Source organism: Manis javanica, chromosome X, assembly GCF_040802235.1.
Source record: "Manis javanica isolate MJ-LG chromosome X, MJ_LKY, whole genome shotgun sequence".
In the NCBI taxonomy this organism is placed as follows: domain Eukaryota; kingdom Metazoa; phylum Chordata; class Mammalia; order Pholidota; family Manidae; genus Manis; species Manis javanica.
Window position 1 is genome coordinate 101,082,049 of NC_133174.1, and position 17,353 is coordinate 101,099,401.

Below are 17,353 nucleotides of genomic sequence, written 5' to 3' on the forward strand. Positions count from 1 at the left end.
CTTTCTGACTAACTTCCATTATAAAACTAGAGAGATGTTACCAAAAGAGTTCCCAAACAGGCTGAGTTAAAAACTTGGGATGAAGAAGAGAGTAAGAGAGTAGCCAGCCCTCTGGCAGCTCACTAGTTCCCTGATCATTGCACAATTAGGTTACTATTACCACTGGTCATGTCCCTCATCCTCATGACCACAGTAATGTCTCTCTTGTTACTGAAGTTACCTACTTCTATGTTTTTGGGCTTCTAGACTTTGCTCTCATTCTGCTTTGATCTGAGCATTTTTATCCCTTTAATTAGGAATTCTGCTATAACTACTACTGTAACACCCTTCAGTAGTGGAGCCAACACTCAAGCTGTGTTTCCACCAGAAAAGCCCTATGTTTGAGGCTTCTGCTTATATAAAACATATTTAACAACAATCTTTGACATAAAAATTCTCTGGTAAAATTCTGTAATCATCTCCTGTTTCCTCCTCTGGCACAAACATATACAGCATTTTGCATTTCAGGTTAAAATTAGATACTTATAGTGAGTAGGATTATTTCATTCTTGGAAGAAAAGTTGTACCTATTTGACAGTGTGAAATTTCTCAAAATGAAATAAATGTATACTTTCATAACATAGACTCCTCATAAAGGAAATTGACAATGTAAATAATTAACTTATATATAAGGAGAAACCATAAATAAAGACTTCCCCGTAATCCTCTTAATAGTGACTATATATTCAACATGATCTCAGTTTCATAAACAAATGTGCGGATTCATTGGTAAAAAGACCCGGAAAAAGAAATGAAACATATATTCTAAAATGTTAACAGTGGTTATCTCAGAATGGTGTAATTATGAGTGGCTTGCATTTCTTTCTTTATATTTTTTGAATTTTTAAAGTTTTCTTCAATAATATGCTATTATGGATAATAGGTTTAAAAATATATATATATATGCATATCTGCTTTTTATTGTGGTAATATACACATAAAATTTTAAAGTGTACCATTCAGTGGCTTCAAGTACATTCACAATATTGTACAACCATCACTACTATCCAGGTCCAGAGCTTTTTCATCACCCCAAATAAAAACCCTGACCCCATTAAGCAATCACTTTCTATTCATTGCCTCCCCCCAACCCCTGACAACTACTAATGTGCCATCTACCTCTATGGATTTGCCCATTTGGGATACTTAACATAAAGAGAATCATACAGTATGTGGCATTTTGTGTCTAGCTGCTTTCACTTAGCATAATGTTTTCAAGGTTCATTCAGGTTGTAGCACAAATCAGAACTTCATTTTTTTATGGCATAATATTATTCCATTGTATAGACAGACTACATTTTGTTTATCCATTCTATTGATAGACATTTGGATTGTTTCAATCTTTTGGCTATTGTGTACAAGTTTTTGTTTCGACATCTGTTTTCATTTCTTTTGAGTATATATGTAGAACTGGAATTATATTGACATATACTTTTCTTTAAAAATGCTTTTAATTCTACTTTGGCATTCTGTGTTTAAAGTAATAATGCTTTGCCAGAATTATTAAGGATAACTCTTCTAACATCTTTCCCATAATAATACCATTCCATTTTCAATCACTGATATGGTACGTTTTTTATAGCCCAAATCACATTTTTGTACTTCAAAATGTAATTTTCACCCTTACTCCTTGGAAACAAATTTCTCTTATGCTAAATACTTTAAACTGAATTGAAAAGGACAGTCTTTTCCTCATAGTATAGCCATCTTAGCAGTGTCTAATTCACTTCCAAATACTTACAGAAATGTATGTGTGTATGTTTTTTGTTACTTTAACAGGAAAGCATCACTAAATAGACACTGACATTTAAGCCTTAAGGAATGTCTTAACTACACAACACCAAGTAGAAGCAATATAGAATATTCTGGAAATTCAAATTGGCAGATGGTGACCAGAGAGGATAAATACACCTTGAAAATACACAGTACCAATTCTCCAGAACTTGACCCCCCACCTCCCAAGAGGAAGCTGATATATCTTATGGACATAAAAGCTCAATAATATGAAGGTTAACTGTAGCTGTAAACAGTGCTTGAAGTAGGTTAAAGATCTAATTAACAATGGTTGGATTCTCCCATTTTTCCTTTCCCCAAAACACATGCACAAGTTTGTGCAATATACATTCATGTACATGCCACACAGGCACATGTGCACACATGCACGTGCATGCGCATGCACATGCACACACACGTACACACACCAGAAGCATACTTCTAACTCAGTGGCTTCAAGTAAGTGTAGAAGGGTTTTTGTAGCTTGATCGCTTCCTACACCTCAGGCTTTTCCCCCTGTTATCACTGCCGCCCTCACCACTACACACACAGTGCCCTGCAATTCAGCAAGCAGAAATAAAATTCTAGCTAGAGAAGAGGAAGCAGTAACCTTAGAATAGTAAAAGAACCCTCCAAACTGTAATGTTTGTTAATAAGTGAGGGATATAATTGGGGTCATTTCAAAATAAAGTACTGGGGAATAGTTCTAGAATACTGGTAGACTTCTCCTTAAGGAAAATTCAAATAGGAAGAATAAGTTTATAGAAAACCATCAACTGGAAAATTTTAGTTCTGTAAAAGGTTTTACACATTCCAACTTTGCTAGGATCAACACAATCAATTAATTTTATTTTTCCTTCACAAAAATATCTTAACATACTTTCATACTGATAATGCTCCAAAAACCCTACCACAAAACCCAGAAGGAACTCTTTCATCCTACCCTCTGCAGGATTTTTAAAAGAGCTCTGGCACAACAATAATTTCTATCAAAGAGATTTTTTCAAATGAAGATTAAGAACTTTGTAAATGTCTGATTCTTATGTGGAAAAACTGAATGGCAGTGGAATACATTGTCTAAAGGCTCACAAGCAACCAGGGCAAAGCCAAATATGAAATTCAAGTTGAGTTAACCAGCAAGACAGTTATGTGTCTACAAGGCAAAATATCTCAGTTACTACGGGGGGGGGGAGGGGTAGCCATTCTAAAAAGGTGGTAGAATTAAAATATGTTATATCATGATGATATAGTCATGTCATTTATGAATGTGTGAGAGAGACTGCTGTGTGTACCACTGAATTCCCACTGTTTCTTTCTTACAGCACTTACTCCCTTGTGCTTTGTGTATCCTTCTTTTCTCTGCTATTAGACTCCAAGATGCTTTATGGTAGAGCCCACATCTTAGCCCTTTTGAACGTGTAACACAGTGCCTTGAATACAATCGGCATTCAGTAATGTGGGAGTGTTAATGTGTAAAATTTCAACTATCACCTTCCAACCACCAAAGCAGATCATGGTGGGAACATCTGGACCTCCTGAAAGGCTCAAACCCACATACTAAAGAATAAAAATATGATCCATGTAGGCTACTCTGATTATGGCAATGCACGGAGATACTTGAGTTTATCATCTTATTTCTTAGTGTGTATAAGTGCATAGATTAAGGTAGCCAAGGATGAATTAACACGATTTAACTCTAGTGAACCAACACCCCGTCATTATCCACAATCTGATTTCCCCAACTGGTATATTATTCTTACTCTTTTGCTCCTTGTTTCTGAGATGTATCTTCTGACCACTGAACTGCTTGGTGGCAGTTACACCAGAGTGCATTGGAATGGAAACAAGAGGGGAAATAAATACCAGTCAGTCATTCTCACTATTTATTAACAGCTTTTATGAGGTACTGTGGTAAAGTAATAATGAAGAGCAAATTCAGTTTGGGGATTAAAATAACACATGGCACTTTGCCTTTAAAAAAAACTCCTTCACTCCTATCTCCTTGATCAGCTGTGAGATTTATTTCTCCATGTGACTTTCCACCTCTATTACAATAAAGAATGGGCTGAAAGACTTATTTTCTGGGCCTGATTTTTAACATCTACTCATTTTTCTTTAAAAATTTTCTTGAGTCTTACCTCCCAGTCCAAATAATCACAGACATCTTCAAAGTTAGTGAGCAGAGACACTGAGCAGAACAGCCGAGGCAGCTCATCCCTTGTCATTGGGGGAAAACGGCTATCTTTAAGGGCACTGTTGAAAACGAAGCAAATATTAAAGTGATCAATAGACATGAGAGTTCCTAATCTCAAATGCAGACAATCATTGGAAAAGGTACGAGATTAAAAAAAAAAAGTAAGATGCCAAAGGCCCCAGTAATCTTCAAATGTATTCCAAGACCCCAAAGATTTTATTAGTCATTTTTTTCCCTTCAATAGATTATGTTTACGAGCCAATCCTGTGACCAATTCAATTGTAAGGGGTGAGTAATCAATTACATTTCCTGTATAGTCATTTCCTGGTGCTTCCCTGTTACTTGTAGAATCTGAGAATGTTTAATTTTACTTTTGAGGTGAATATAAACAAGACTAGTGGAAATTTGTGAGAAGACTTCTGGATCTAGTGCTGGTGGAGAATATATATATATACACACACACACACATGTACACACATACAAATATTCACATAAAAAAGTTCGTATTATGTTGGTCACTTAACCATAGAACAGCACCCAAAGGATTCAAAGAAAGATCAAAATTTCATTTTCTTCAAGCAAAAGAAATCAAAGAAAATGAAAATAATCATGCAAATACCAAAAATGTAAGGATTGCAAGCCCCCTAGGAAGAAAAACTCAAGCTATGACTCAAAAATTATGAAACTACAGGAAAATAAGGCTCATCTAGGAATAAAAGTATGATTGGGGACCATTAATCACATCAATGGATTTCTGAGCACATCAACTCTGATTGGACCCTGTAATCAAGGGTAGTATACCACAATGCCAGATTATACAAAAACCCCATTGTAAAGGACAAAAATGTGGGACAACCTCAATTATTCCTGCAATAGAATATACAGAAAATACACACACAAACACACACACGCACGCACTGTGTGTTCCTTGTACTTTTAAAAGAAACCACTTCCTGGTCAAGAAAAACAAACATACCCCTGATTGCATACTGTATTAATAATGCCACCACTGGCATTTGTGCCATCAATCTTCAAATGTCCTATAGAGCACAGGCTTAGAAAATGTTTTCACTGATTAATCCTTAGAGGTTACAAACTCACAGCCTACAAACTGCTTGGGTCATAATAAAGTTCTGTGGCCTTTGGATATAATTCCTTTTTCAGTGACTTCCTCATTGATGGATTTTCTTTCTTTCATTCTTACATCCCTTCCTTTGCCTTCTGAAACTTAGGCACTGTATTGTACAAATACACCCCTACGTTTGTGAGTATTTTCATCATTTTGGTGCTGGCTGTATCCTGCGTACAAAGGAAAATGCTTATAGAAAGGTACAGAGATGGTCTACATAAAGTATAAATGGTTTTTTCCCCTTCAAGGAGTTGACATGATCCAAGAAAATCAGGAAATCTGCTATAACTAATGCTCTGAGAACAGCATTTCACTACTCTGTAATTCCACAACATAAATTTCCTAGGTTTGTCTTCTTTTATTTTCCTCCTGGCAAATAAAGTTCTAAAAAATATTTTCAAGATTCTCATTCAAAACCAAGATTAAAGATATATATGTGTCTATATAACCCCCACCCTTGACACACACACATACGGAAGAGAAGTTGTAAAACAGAGTAGAAGAATCCCATGCAAACCAACGAAAAGGCCAATCACACTTTCAGTTTTCCTGTTAAAGAGAAACAAAAAAATGAGGGAGAAAAGCCTTATACCTTAGAATAATATAAAATATAATCTGTTAGGGTTATAGTCTTTTTTTATTGTGAAATGTATAACATAAAATTTGCTCTTTTAACCATTTTTAAGCATACAGTTGTGTAGGATTAAGTACGTTCACATTGTTGTGCAACCATCCCGACCATCTCCAGAACTTATTCATCTTCTCCAACTGAAACACAGCACCCATTAAACACCAGCTCCCCCATTCTCCCTCCGCCCAACCCCTGGCAAAAATGTAATTTAAACACACTTGTAATTTCAAGGAATTACAGCAATATAGCTGCTAATGTTTCTGTCATATAACAACTTTATTGAGATATAATTCACATACCATAAAATTCACCCTTTTAATGTATACAACTCTGGTTTTTAGTATATTCGCAAGGTGTATAACCATCACCACCATCTATTTCTAAAACATTTCATCACACCAGAAAGAAACCTCCTACCCCTTAGCAGTCAGACCCCATTCTCCCCTCCCCTTAGATCCTGGATATCATAAATCCACTGATTTATGTCTCTATGGATTTGCCTATTCTGGACATTGCATGTAAGTGGAATTATACAATATGTGGCTTTTTGTGTCTGGCTTCTTTCACATAGCATGTTTTTGCAGTTTCATCTATGTTGTAGCATGTATCACTACTTCATTCCTTTCAATTGCTTAATAATATTCAACTGTATGGATATATCACATTTTGTTATTCACTTATCCGTTGATGGACATTTGGGTTCTTTTCACTTTTTGGCCACTAGGAATAATACTGCTATGAACATTCATGTATGAGTTTTTGTGTAGACATATGTTTTCATTTCTCTTGGGTAGATAGCTAGGAGTGGAATGGCTGCATCATATGGTAATTCATGTTTAACTGTTTGAGGAACCAACAAACTGTTCCCCACAGTTGCTGTACCATTCTACATTCCCACCAGCAATGTATGATGGTTCTAATTTCCCCACATCCTTGTCAACACTTGCTAGTGTCTGCCTTTGTAATTATAATGCTAGGCTTCCTTTAATGGGGCATTTTTTTTGCATCTAGCTCTAGCCTTTACATTAAAACATAAATGCTAAAGTTGCCATACAATTTCTCAGCACTTTGAGGCAAGTTACTTTATTTTTTTATTTCCCGGCAAACAAACAAAAGGTAAATTTTCACTTAGTGCAATTCAGCTATTACAAATGAAAGAAATTTTCAAGTACCTCCTAAAATGTAACTGAGGATAAGGCTAGCAAGTTCTCCTCATAATATGGAGCCTTGTTGCTCATTCTGGGCTTAAAAAAAATAATGTTTAGAACAAGTAAGCAGGAGAATACTAGCAAGGCTAAAAGGAGAAACTAACAGTCATGCCTCACCGTACCCACACTCAGAGGTGTTAACTTCAAAACTCTGAAATGGTAAAGGCACGTTAGTCATGATGGAAACAGTCTGAGTTTACAGAAACGCTAACTCAAATAAGATTTTTATTTGTTGCATTTTTCTTCAACTCTTAAGTAACTTTTCAGTAAATTAATGAGCATAGAAAAAACTACAAAAGGTAGGAAGCCATCAGTATCTCTAAATACAAATTCCTAGGGAAAAGAACCAGCAATGAAAGCCTAGTAAGGATTTGAGGGATTATAAAAAAGATGAAAAATGCAGCTGGAGACTGACCTCAGAGCTGCTAGGCTAGTGTGGATAGCTGATAAATGAGAGGATTCAACTTCCCTCAGCCCCACTCTCTTTAGTTTATAGAACATGCAGCGTGGAAGCTGAGCCTTCAGAGAGAGTAGATATGCCATCCAGAGTTTGGCCGTGACTTGCTCCAAGCGACCCAGCTAGTTCATGACACAGGTGGGGATACAACCCAGATGCCCTGACTCAAGTCCAAAATTCTTTCTAGTATCCACACTTTAGTTGCCGCCTTTGAATGGATTCTTTTTAAACTTTAAAATTAAATGCTTGCCTTACTTGGCAATTCTGATCTCATACCTGCAGTGCCTCTGCCTAAAGAAGATAAATAATAGTTTAAAGCATTCATTAGTAGCCAAAGGGTAAGTAGAGCAAGACTTCCTGTCTACTAGAGATCTGTAGAAGCAAAAAGGATTTTAAAATATTAATATTGTCCATGGAAAGCATTTTATACCAGAGTAGTGTCCCAATTGAAATTGTAGGCAGTCTAAGGAACTGACAAACAAGGAGATCTTGTAGTAAATTTGTATGAAGTTCTCTTTGCTACAGTAGGAGGCCATTTTCTAATGGTTAAATATTGCTAAGGAAAAAAAAAACCCACTTATGTACAAAACCAGCTGGCTGCTCCATCACCCATATGATGGATGGGTAAGGTTTAAACAACAGTTTAATTCACATACCAAATTCAAATATATTCAGTTCAAATTGGCACCTTCCCAAGAATATATTTCACCTAATTGAGAAGCAGCATTAACATCTGTCAAAGTTAATATCTAGTGTTAAATAGCACTTTAATGAAAATGAACATTAAAAAAAAGGAATTAAGAGTTTCTCTATCAAAGAATCAAAGGATTTATGTCAGTGCCTGGAAACTATAAGGGAGGAAAAAAAGAACAGCTGAAAAGAGACAAAATCTTAGACATTACAAGGTTTATCATCAACAGTACGGCATGGAAACGAAATGACTGAAGTGCTTTAGCTAGCTAACCATTCACTCATTCATTCTTTCACTTTCTAAAACATTGGTTACCTTAATCAGTTAACTAGTGGAAAGTTACCAAATTGAGAAGGGCTTCATATTACAGGCAATCTTTGTTTTTTTAGGACAAGGAAGTAATTAAAACCAAAATTAAAAATCCCTGTTTGGATAAGTGAAGGAAAGCAAATCAGGGACACATCAGTCTTTTTAAAAAACTTTTCATAAGGGGTTTCAGTAATCTGGAAATTCTGCTGTTCCTCATCAGAGCTTCTGGAACAGAATGTACACGTGGCATGTAGGAACTCTGGAAACAGAATACTAGAATTTGAAATCCGAAACCCAAAAAATGATCCATAAGCTCCACTTCACGTTAAATATCAATTTCAGCTTCCCATTATTAAAAAATACGTGTATATAATATATGCACACATACATAAAATAGGATGCCAAAAGGAAGTGACTATTCACCAAACTTAAGGGTAGGGAGGAAGGAAACCTTATTTTACTGAGGGCCATGACCCAAAAGGAAATTTTCAACTGTAAGCCATAGTTAAAGTGGTACTTAATTGGGACATGTTTTTTTCCCTTTAGAGTAATAAATGCAACATGCTGCATCTATGTTCCTCACCACTTAGGAGAGTAGGTTGTGAATTTGATTTAGTGGATCAGAACTACAACTGGAAAATACTTTCAGATACATAAAGAAACCAGTGGCTAAATGTTTACTGTACATGACAGGTATTCTTCATTTCCTTCCATATAATGTCCACATAATGCTCTCCCTGCAGAGTTGTTGGATTTACTGCATTCTGTTTTTAGAAATGAACTAGTTATTTCTAGTTCGGGCTTAGTTATTTTTCTGATGGAAATCTTCATCAGTGAACATTAACATTAAAATTTATTAGTTTTAATATATATTTAAAATGTGATATGGTGGGTAATTAGTAGGGAATGGAGGAAAGGACCAATGCATGGAAGAAAATGAAGAAAAAGTTGAAAGGAAGGAAAGAAAAAGAAAAAGAGAATGTATACAAAGTAATAAAGATGAAGAAGAAGAAGAAAACAAGAAGCAGGGAAAGAAGTGGGAGGCAAAATAAGTAAAAAAAAAAAAGACACACATAAAGGGACAAAGAGAGCAAGCAAGAAAGAGAAGGATTAGAGAAAGAGGGAAATGAAGTGCAATAGATCTTGAAGGTTTTCATATATGTTATTTGGCTTGTATCATATATGATTCACTTAAACTTTAAAGCATGATCACTTACTGCCCTCTGATTAGCTTAAAGTACTTGAATTGCTCTAATCTTGAATTCTTAAAAGCCTCCATTCTCTGATAGCCACAGCTGCCCTCTAGGAGGGAGAGATACTCTGTGCACTGCATGCTGTGATGACCAGAGCAGTATCATCAAGAATCTGCCTCCAAGCCACTAGTTCCTCACCACTAAGTTAGGAGAGTAGGTTGTGAATTTGATTTAGTGGATCAGAACTACAACTGGAAAATACTTTCAGATACATAAAGAAACCAGTGGCTAAATGTTTCCTGTATATGACAGGTATTCTTCTTCATTTCCTTCCATATAATGTCCACATAATGCTCTCCCTGCAGAGTTGTTGGATTTACTGCATTCTGTTTTTAGAAATGAACTAGTTATTTCTAGTTTTGGCTTAGTTATTTTTCTGATGGAAATCTTTTAAAATATATTCTACTGGAGTATAATGGACATACTTAATTTTATGTCTTAGGTTCATCTTTTTTTATTGAGGAATAATTGATATACAATAGTATATTAGCTTCAGGTATACAACATAGTGATTTGACATTTGTATACATTGTGAAATGATCACCATGATAAGTCTGGTTACCATCTGTCACAATACAAATACATTATTATTGACTATTTTCCCCATGCTGTATATTATATCCTCATGATTATTTTATAACTGGAAGTTTATACTTCTTGATCTCCTTCAACCATTTGTACCTCCTGCCTCAACTCTCCTCTCCTCTGGCAACCATCAATCTATTCTCTGTTATCTATGAGTTTGGGTTTTGTTTTTCAGATTCCACACATAAAGTAAAATCATAGGGTATTTGTCTTTGTCTTATTTCATTTCATTCAAGTGCAAAATTTCATTCCTTTTTTATGGCCGAGTAGTATTCCATTATATATATATATGTGTGTGTGTGTGTGTATATACATACACACACACACACACACACACACACACACACACACACACACACACACCACATCTTCTTTTTCCATTGATCCATTGATGGACACAGGTTGTTTCTCTATCTTGGCTATTGTAAATAATGCTGCAATGAACACAGGGGTGCATATATCTTTTGAAATTTGTGTTTTCATTTTCTTTGGATACATACCCAGTAGGGGAATGGCTGGATTATATGGTAGTTCTATTTTTAATTTTTTGAGGAACTTCCATACTGTTTTCCATAGTGGCTGCACCAATTTACATAACTAGCAAAAGTGTGTGAGGGCTCCCTTTTGTCCACATCCTCATCAAAACTGGTTATTTCTTGTCTTTTCGGTAATAGCCATTCTGACAGGTGTGAGGTGCTATCTTATTCTGGTTATTTATTTATTTATTGGTATCATTAATCTATAATTACATGAGGAAAATTATGTTTATTAGACTCCCCACTTCACCAAGTCCCCCCACATACCCCATTAGTCACTGTCCATCAACGTACTGAGATGCTGTAAAATCACTACTTCCCTTCTCTGTGTTGCACAGCCCTCCCCATGCACCCCCCAATCACATTATACATGCTAATCGTAAGGCCCCCTTTCTTCTCCCCCAGCTTCTCCTGCCCTTCCCACCCGTCCTCCCCAGTCCCTTTCCCTTTGGTAACTGTTAGTCCTTTCTTGGGTTCTGTGAGTCTGCTGCTGTTTTGTTCCTTCAGTTTTTCCTTTGTTCTTATACTCCACAGATGAGTGAAATCATTTGGTACTTGTCTTTCTCCACCTTCCTTATTTCACTGAGCACAATACCCTCTAGCTCCATCCATGTTGTTGCAAATGGTAGGATTTGTTTTCTTCTTATGGCTGAATAATATTCCATTGTGTATATGTACACCTTCTTTATCCATTCATCTACTGATGGACACTTAGGTTGCTTCTATTTCTTGGCTACTGTAAATAGTGCTGTGATAAACAAAGGGGTGCATCTGTCTTTTTCAAATTGGGCTGCTGCATTCTTAGGGTAAATTCCTAGAAGTGGGATTCCTGAGTCAAATGGTATTTCTATTCTGAGCTTTTGGAGGAACCACCACACTGCTTTCCACAATGGTTGAACTAATTTACATTCCCACCAGCAGTGTAGGAGGGTTCCCCTTTCTCCACAACCTCGCCAACATTTGTTGTTGTTTGTCTTTTGGATGGTGGCCATCCTAACTGGTGTGAGGTGATATCTCATTGTGGTTTTAATTTGCATTTCTCTGATGACTAGCAATCTGGAGCATCTTTTCATGTGTCTGTTGACAATCTGAATTTCTTCTTTGGAGAATTGTCTGTTCAGCTCCTCTGCCCATTTTTTAATTGGATTGCTCACTTTTTGTTTGTTGAGGTGCGTGAGCTCTTTATATATTTTGGAGGTCAACCCTTTATCGGATCTGTCATTTATGAATATATTCTCCCATTCTGTAGGATACCTTTTTGTTCTATTGATGGTGTCCTTTGCTGTACAGAAGCTTTTCAGCTTGATATAGTCCCACTTATTCATTTTTGCTTTTGTTTCCCTTGCCCAGGGAGATATGTTCATGAAGCAGTTGCTCATGTTTATGCCCAAGAGATTTTTGCCTATGTTTTTTTCTAAGCGTTTTATGGTTTCATGGCTTATATTCAGGTCTTTGATCCATTTCAAATTTACTTTTGTGTATGGGGTTAAACAATGATCCAGTTTCATTCTCTTACATGAAGCTGTCCAGTTTTGCCAACACCAGCTGTTGAAGAGGCTGTCATTTCCCCATTGTATGTCCATGGCTCCTTTATCATATATTAATTGACCATATATGTTTGGGTTAATGTTTGGAGACTCTATTCTGTTCCACTCGTCTGTGGCTCTGTTCTTGTACCAGGACCAAATTGTCTTGATTACTGTGGCTTTGTAGTAGAGCTTGAAGTTGGGGAGCGAGATCCCTCCCACTTTATTCTTCCTTCTCAGGATTGCTTTGGCTATTCAGGGTCTTTGGTGGTTCCTTATGAATTTTAGAACTATTTGTTCCAGTTTGTTGAAGAATGCTGTTGGTAATTTGATAGGGATTGCATTAAATCTGTAGCTTGCTTTGGGCAGGATGGCCATTTTGCCAATATTAATTCTTCCTAGCCAAGGGCATGGGATGAGTTTCCATTTGTTAGTGTCCTCTTTAATTTCTCTTAAGAATGTCTTGCAGTTTTCAGAGTATAGGTCTTTCACTTCCTTATTTAGGTTTATTTCTAGGTATTTTATTCTTTTTGATGCAATTGTGAATGGAATTGTTTTCCTGGTTTCTCCTTCTATTAGTTCATTGTTAGTGCATAGGAAAGCCTCAGATTTCTGTGTATTAATTTTGTACCCTGCAATTTTGCTGTATTCCGATATCAGTTCTAGTCATTTTGGGATGGAGTCTTTAGGATTTTTATGTACAATATCATGTGATCTGCAAACAATGACAGTTTAACTTCTTCCTTACTAGTCTGGATGCCTTCTATTTCTTTGTGTTGTCTGATTGCCATGGCTAGGCACTCCAGTACTATGTTGAATAAAAGTAGGGAGAGTGGGCATCCTTGCCTTGTTCCCAATCTTAAAGGAAAAGCTTTCAGTTTCTTGCTGTTAAGTATGATGTTGGCTGTGTGTTTGTCACATATGGCCTTTATTATGTTGAGGTACTTGCCTTCTATACCCATTTTGCTGAGAGTTTTTATCATGAATGGATGTCGAATTTTGTCGAATGCTTTTTCAGCATTTATGGAGATGATCATGTGGTTTTTGTCCTTCTTTTTGTTGATGTGGTGTATGATGTTGATGGATTTTCGAATGTTGTACCATCCTTGCATCCCTGAGGTGAATCCCACTTGATCATGGTGTATGATCTTCTTGATGTACTTTTGAATTTGGTTTGTTAATATTGTGTTGAGTATTTTTGCATCTATGTTCATCAGGGATATTGGTCTGTAATTTTCTTTTTTTGTGGTGTCTTTGCCTGGTTTTGTTATTACAGTGATGGTAGCCTCATAGAATGAGTTTGGAAGTATTTCCTCTTCTTCTCTAATTTTTGGAAAACTTTAAGGACAATGGGTATTATATCTTCTCTATACGTCTGATAAAATTCAGTGGTGAATCCATCTGGTCCAGGGGTTTTGTTTTTGGGTAGGTTTTTGATTACCAATTCAATTTCTTTCCTGGTAATTGGTCTGTTTAGATTTTCTGTTTCTTCCTTGGTCAGTCTTGGAAGGTTGTATTTTTCTAAGAGGTTATCCATTTTCTCTAGGTTTTCCAGCTTGTTAGCATAAAGATTTTCATAGTATTCTCTAATAATTGTTCGTATTTCTGTGCAGTCCGTCGTGATTTTTCTTTCTCATTTCTGATTCTATTGATGTATGTAGATTCTCTTTTTCTCTTAATAAATCTGGCTAGGGGCTTATCTATTTTGTTTATTTTTTCAAAGCACTAGCTCTTGTTTTCATTGATTTTTTCTATTGTTTTATTCTTCTCAATTTTATTTATTTCTTTGATCTTTATTATGTCCCTTCTTCTGCTGACTTTGGGCCTCATATGTTCTCCTTTTTCCAGTTTCAATAATTGTGACTTTAGACTATTCATTTGGAATTGTTCTTCCTTCTTTAATAGGCCTGGATTGCTATATACTTTCCTCTTAGAACTGCCTTTGGTGCGTCCCACAGAAGTTGGGGCTTTATGCTGTCATTGTCATTTATCTCCATATATTACTTGATCTCTGTTTTAATTTGGTCATTGATCCATTGATTATTTAGAAGCATGTTGTTAAGCCTCCATGTGTTTGTGAGCCTTTTTGTTTTCTTTGTACAATTTATTTCTAGTTTTATGCCTTTGTGGTCCAAGAAGTTGGTTGGTAGAAGTTCAATCTTTTTAAATTTACTGAGGCTCCTTTTGTGGCCCAGTATGTATTCTATTCTGGAAAATGCTCCATGCGCACTTGAAAAGAATATGTATCCTGCTGCTTTTGAGTGTAGAGTTCTGTAGATGTCTGTTAAGTCCATCTGTTCTAGTGTGTTGTTCAGTGCCTCTGTGTCCTTACTTATTTTCTGTCTGGTGGATCTGTTCTTTGAGGTGAGTGGTGTGTTGAAGTCTCCTAGAATGAATGCACTGCATTCTATTTTCTCCTTTAATTCTGTTAGTATTTGTTTCACATATGTTGGTGCTCCTGTATTGCGTGCATATATATTTATAATGGTTATATCCTCTTGTTGGATTGACCCCTTTATCACTGTGTAATGTCCTTTTTTATCTTGTTACTTTTTTTGTTTTTGAAGTCTATTTTGTCTGATACAAGTACTGCAACACCTGCTTTTTTCTCGTATTGTTTGCATGAAATATCTTTCCATCCCTTCACTTTTAGTCTGTGTATGTCTTTGGGTTTAACATGAGTCTATTGTAAGCAGCATATAGATGGGTCTTGCTTTTTTGTCCATTCTGTTACTCTGTGTCTTTTGATTGGTATACTCAGTCCATTTACATTTAGGGTGATAATTGAAAGATATGTACTTATTGCCATTGCAGGCTTTAGATTTGTGGTTACCAAAGGTTCAAAGGTAGCTTCTTTACTATCTAGCCATCTAACTTAACTCTCTTATTAAGCTATTATAAACAAAGTCTGATGATTCTTTAGTTCTCTCCCTTCTTATTCCTCCTCCTCCATTCTTTATATGTTAGGTGTATTATTCTGTACTCTTTTGTGTTTACTTTGACTGCTTTTGTGAGTAGTCAATTTTATTTTTTGCCTTTAGTTAGTATTCGGTTGGTCTGCTTTCTCTGTTGTGATTTTATTTTCTCTGGTGACAACTATTTATCCTTAGGAGTGCTGCAATCTAGAGCAGTCCCTTTAAAATATCCTGTAGAGATGGTTTGTGGGAGGCAAATTCCCTCAACTTTTGTTTGTCTGGGAATTGTTTAATCCCTCCTTCATATTTTTAAATGATAATTGTGCTGGATACAGTATTCTTGGTTCAAGGCCCTTCTGTTTCATTGCATTCAATATATCATGCCATTCTCTTCTGGCCTGTAAGGTTTCTCTTGAGAAGTCTGATGATAGCCTCATGGGTTTTCCTTTGTAGGTGACCTTTTTTCTCTCTCTGGCTGCCTTTAATACTCTGTCCTTGTCTTTGATCTTTACCATTTTAATTATTATATTTCTTGGTACTGTCCTCCTTGGGTCCCTTGTGTTGGGAGTTCTGTGGGCCCCCATGGTCTGAGAGACTATTTCCTCCCCCAGTTTGGGGAAGTTTTCAGCACTTATTTCTTCAAAGACACTTTCTATCTCTTTTTCTCTCTCTTCTTCTTCTGGTACTCCTATAAGGCGAATATTGTTCCTTTGGTATTGGTCACACAGTTCTCTTAATATTCTTTCATTCCTGGAGATCCTTTTGTCTCTCTCTGCCTCAGCTTCTCTGTATTCCTGTTGCCTGATTTCCATTCCATTAACAGCCTCTTGCACCTCATCCAGTCTGCTCCTAAGTCCTTCCAGAGATTGTTTTATTTCTGTATTCTCCCTCCCTACTTGCTCCTTTAGCGCTTACATATTTCTCTGCAGGTCCATCAGCATGATTATGACCTTTATTTTGAATTCTTTTTCAGGAAGATTGGTGTAATCTATCTCCCCAGGCCCTCTCTTGGGGGTTGTCTGGGTAATTCGGGACTGGACCAAATTTTTCTGCCTTTTCATGGCGATAGAGGTAGCTGTAGGCACGTGGCATGTGTGTCAACTGGAAGAACAAAGTCCTTTCCTGCTTCCTGGTCACCTTGCCTTTCTCCACTGCCTGTGTTGGTTACCCGCACTCCTGGAGCAGCCTCCATATTAAGCTGCTGTGGGCGGGGTCATCGTCAGGGTAGCCCAGAGCCCTGCAGGGAGTGGCAGGCGAGCCAGGTGTGCTCTCCTGCAAGAGCGGTGCCCCTCTGCCTGAGCCGGGCAGCTGTGCACTGGCGGCGGCCTTTGGTTCTGGCCCGGGTGGCTGCGTGCTGGGAGGAGAATCTGGGCAGCTGCTGAGGGATTACTGCTCCCAGGCCGCTCGGCCGTCTTGCGTGCCCGCTCTGTCACCGCTGCCGCTGGCTTGCATGCCTGCTCTCAAGCTACTGGGCCACTGTGTCGGGGGCCGCACCAGCTGGGGAATTGACTGGCAGACTGCTTATTGCTATGAGGGGCTTCAGAACTGCGCTGCCGCCCAGGGGGTTTGGATACCTGGAGTTCCCCAGGATTCCCAGCTGCTGGGCTGCATGTGCTGGTAGGATTCTATCCAGCTGTGAGGTCTCTGTCCCTTTAAGACTTTCAAAAAAGCACTTGCTTTTCTTTTGTCCTAGAGGAGTCAGTTGCAGGGACCCATTCTCAGATTTTGCTTTTCCATTTCTCTAATATCCAGCACACTGTGCACTGTGTGTCTCTGCTCCCAGTGCGGATTACTAGAGCTGGTTGTTTAGCAGTCCTGGGCTTTCACTCCCTCCCCACTCCAATTCCTTTCCTTCCGCCAGCAAGTGGAGGTGGGGGTAGTGCTCAGGTCCTGCCAGGCCGCAGCTTATATCTTACCCCCTTCATGAGATGCTGAGTTCTCGCAGATGTAGATGTAGCCTGGCTGTTGTACTGTATCCACTGGTGTCTCTTTTAGGAATAGTTGTATTTGTTGTATGTTCAAAAATATATATGGTTTTGGGAGATTTCTGCTGCCCCACTCATGCTACCATCTTGGCTCCTCCTGTCTTCTATTGTCTTTTTAGTCT

At 37.4% G+C, this 17,353-nt stretch overlaps 2 protein-coding genes across 5 annotated transcripts in view; one reads left to right on the plus strand and one right to left on the minus strand.

Moving 5' to 3' along the window:
* Positions 1-17,353, plus strand: part of TMEM164 (transmembrane protein 164) — a 331,399-nt gene that overhangs the window by 245,389 nt on the left and 68,657 nt on the right. The window lies entirely within an intron of this gene.
* AMMECR1 (AMMECR nuclear protein 1) overlaps positions 1-17,353 on the minus strand; it is a 133,275-nt gene that overhangs the window by 17,557 nt on the left and 98,365 nt on the right. For both annotated transcript variants that reach the window (XR_012127432.1, XM_017671502.3), the window contains exon 3: positions 3,951-4,065. Coding sequence is in view for 1 of the 2 variants with exons in the window: in XM_017671502.3 (XP_017526991.1) it covers positions 3,951-4,065 (115 nt within the window). In the remaining variant the exon portion in view is untranslated. The remainder of the gene's footprint in view (positions 1-3,950; positions 4,066-17,353) is intronic.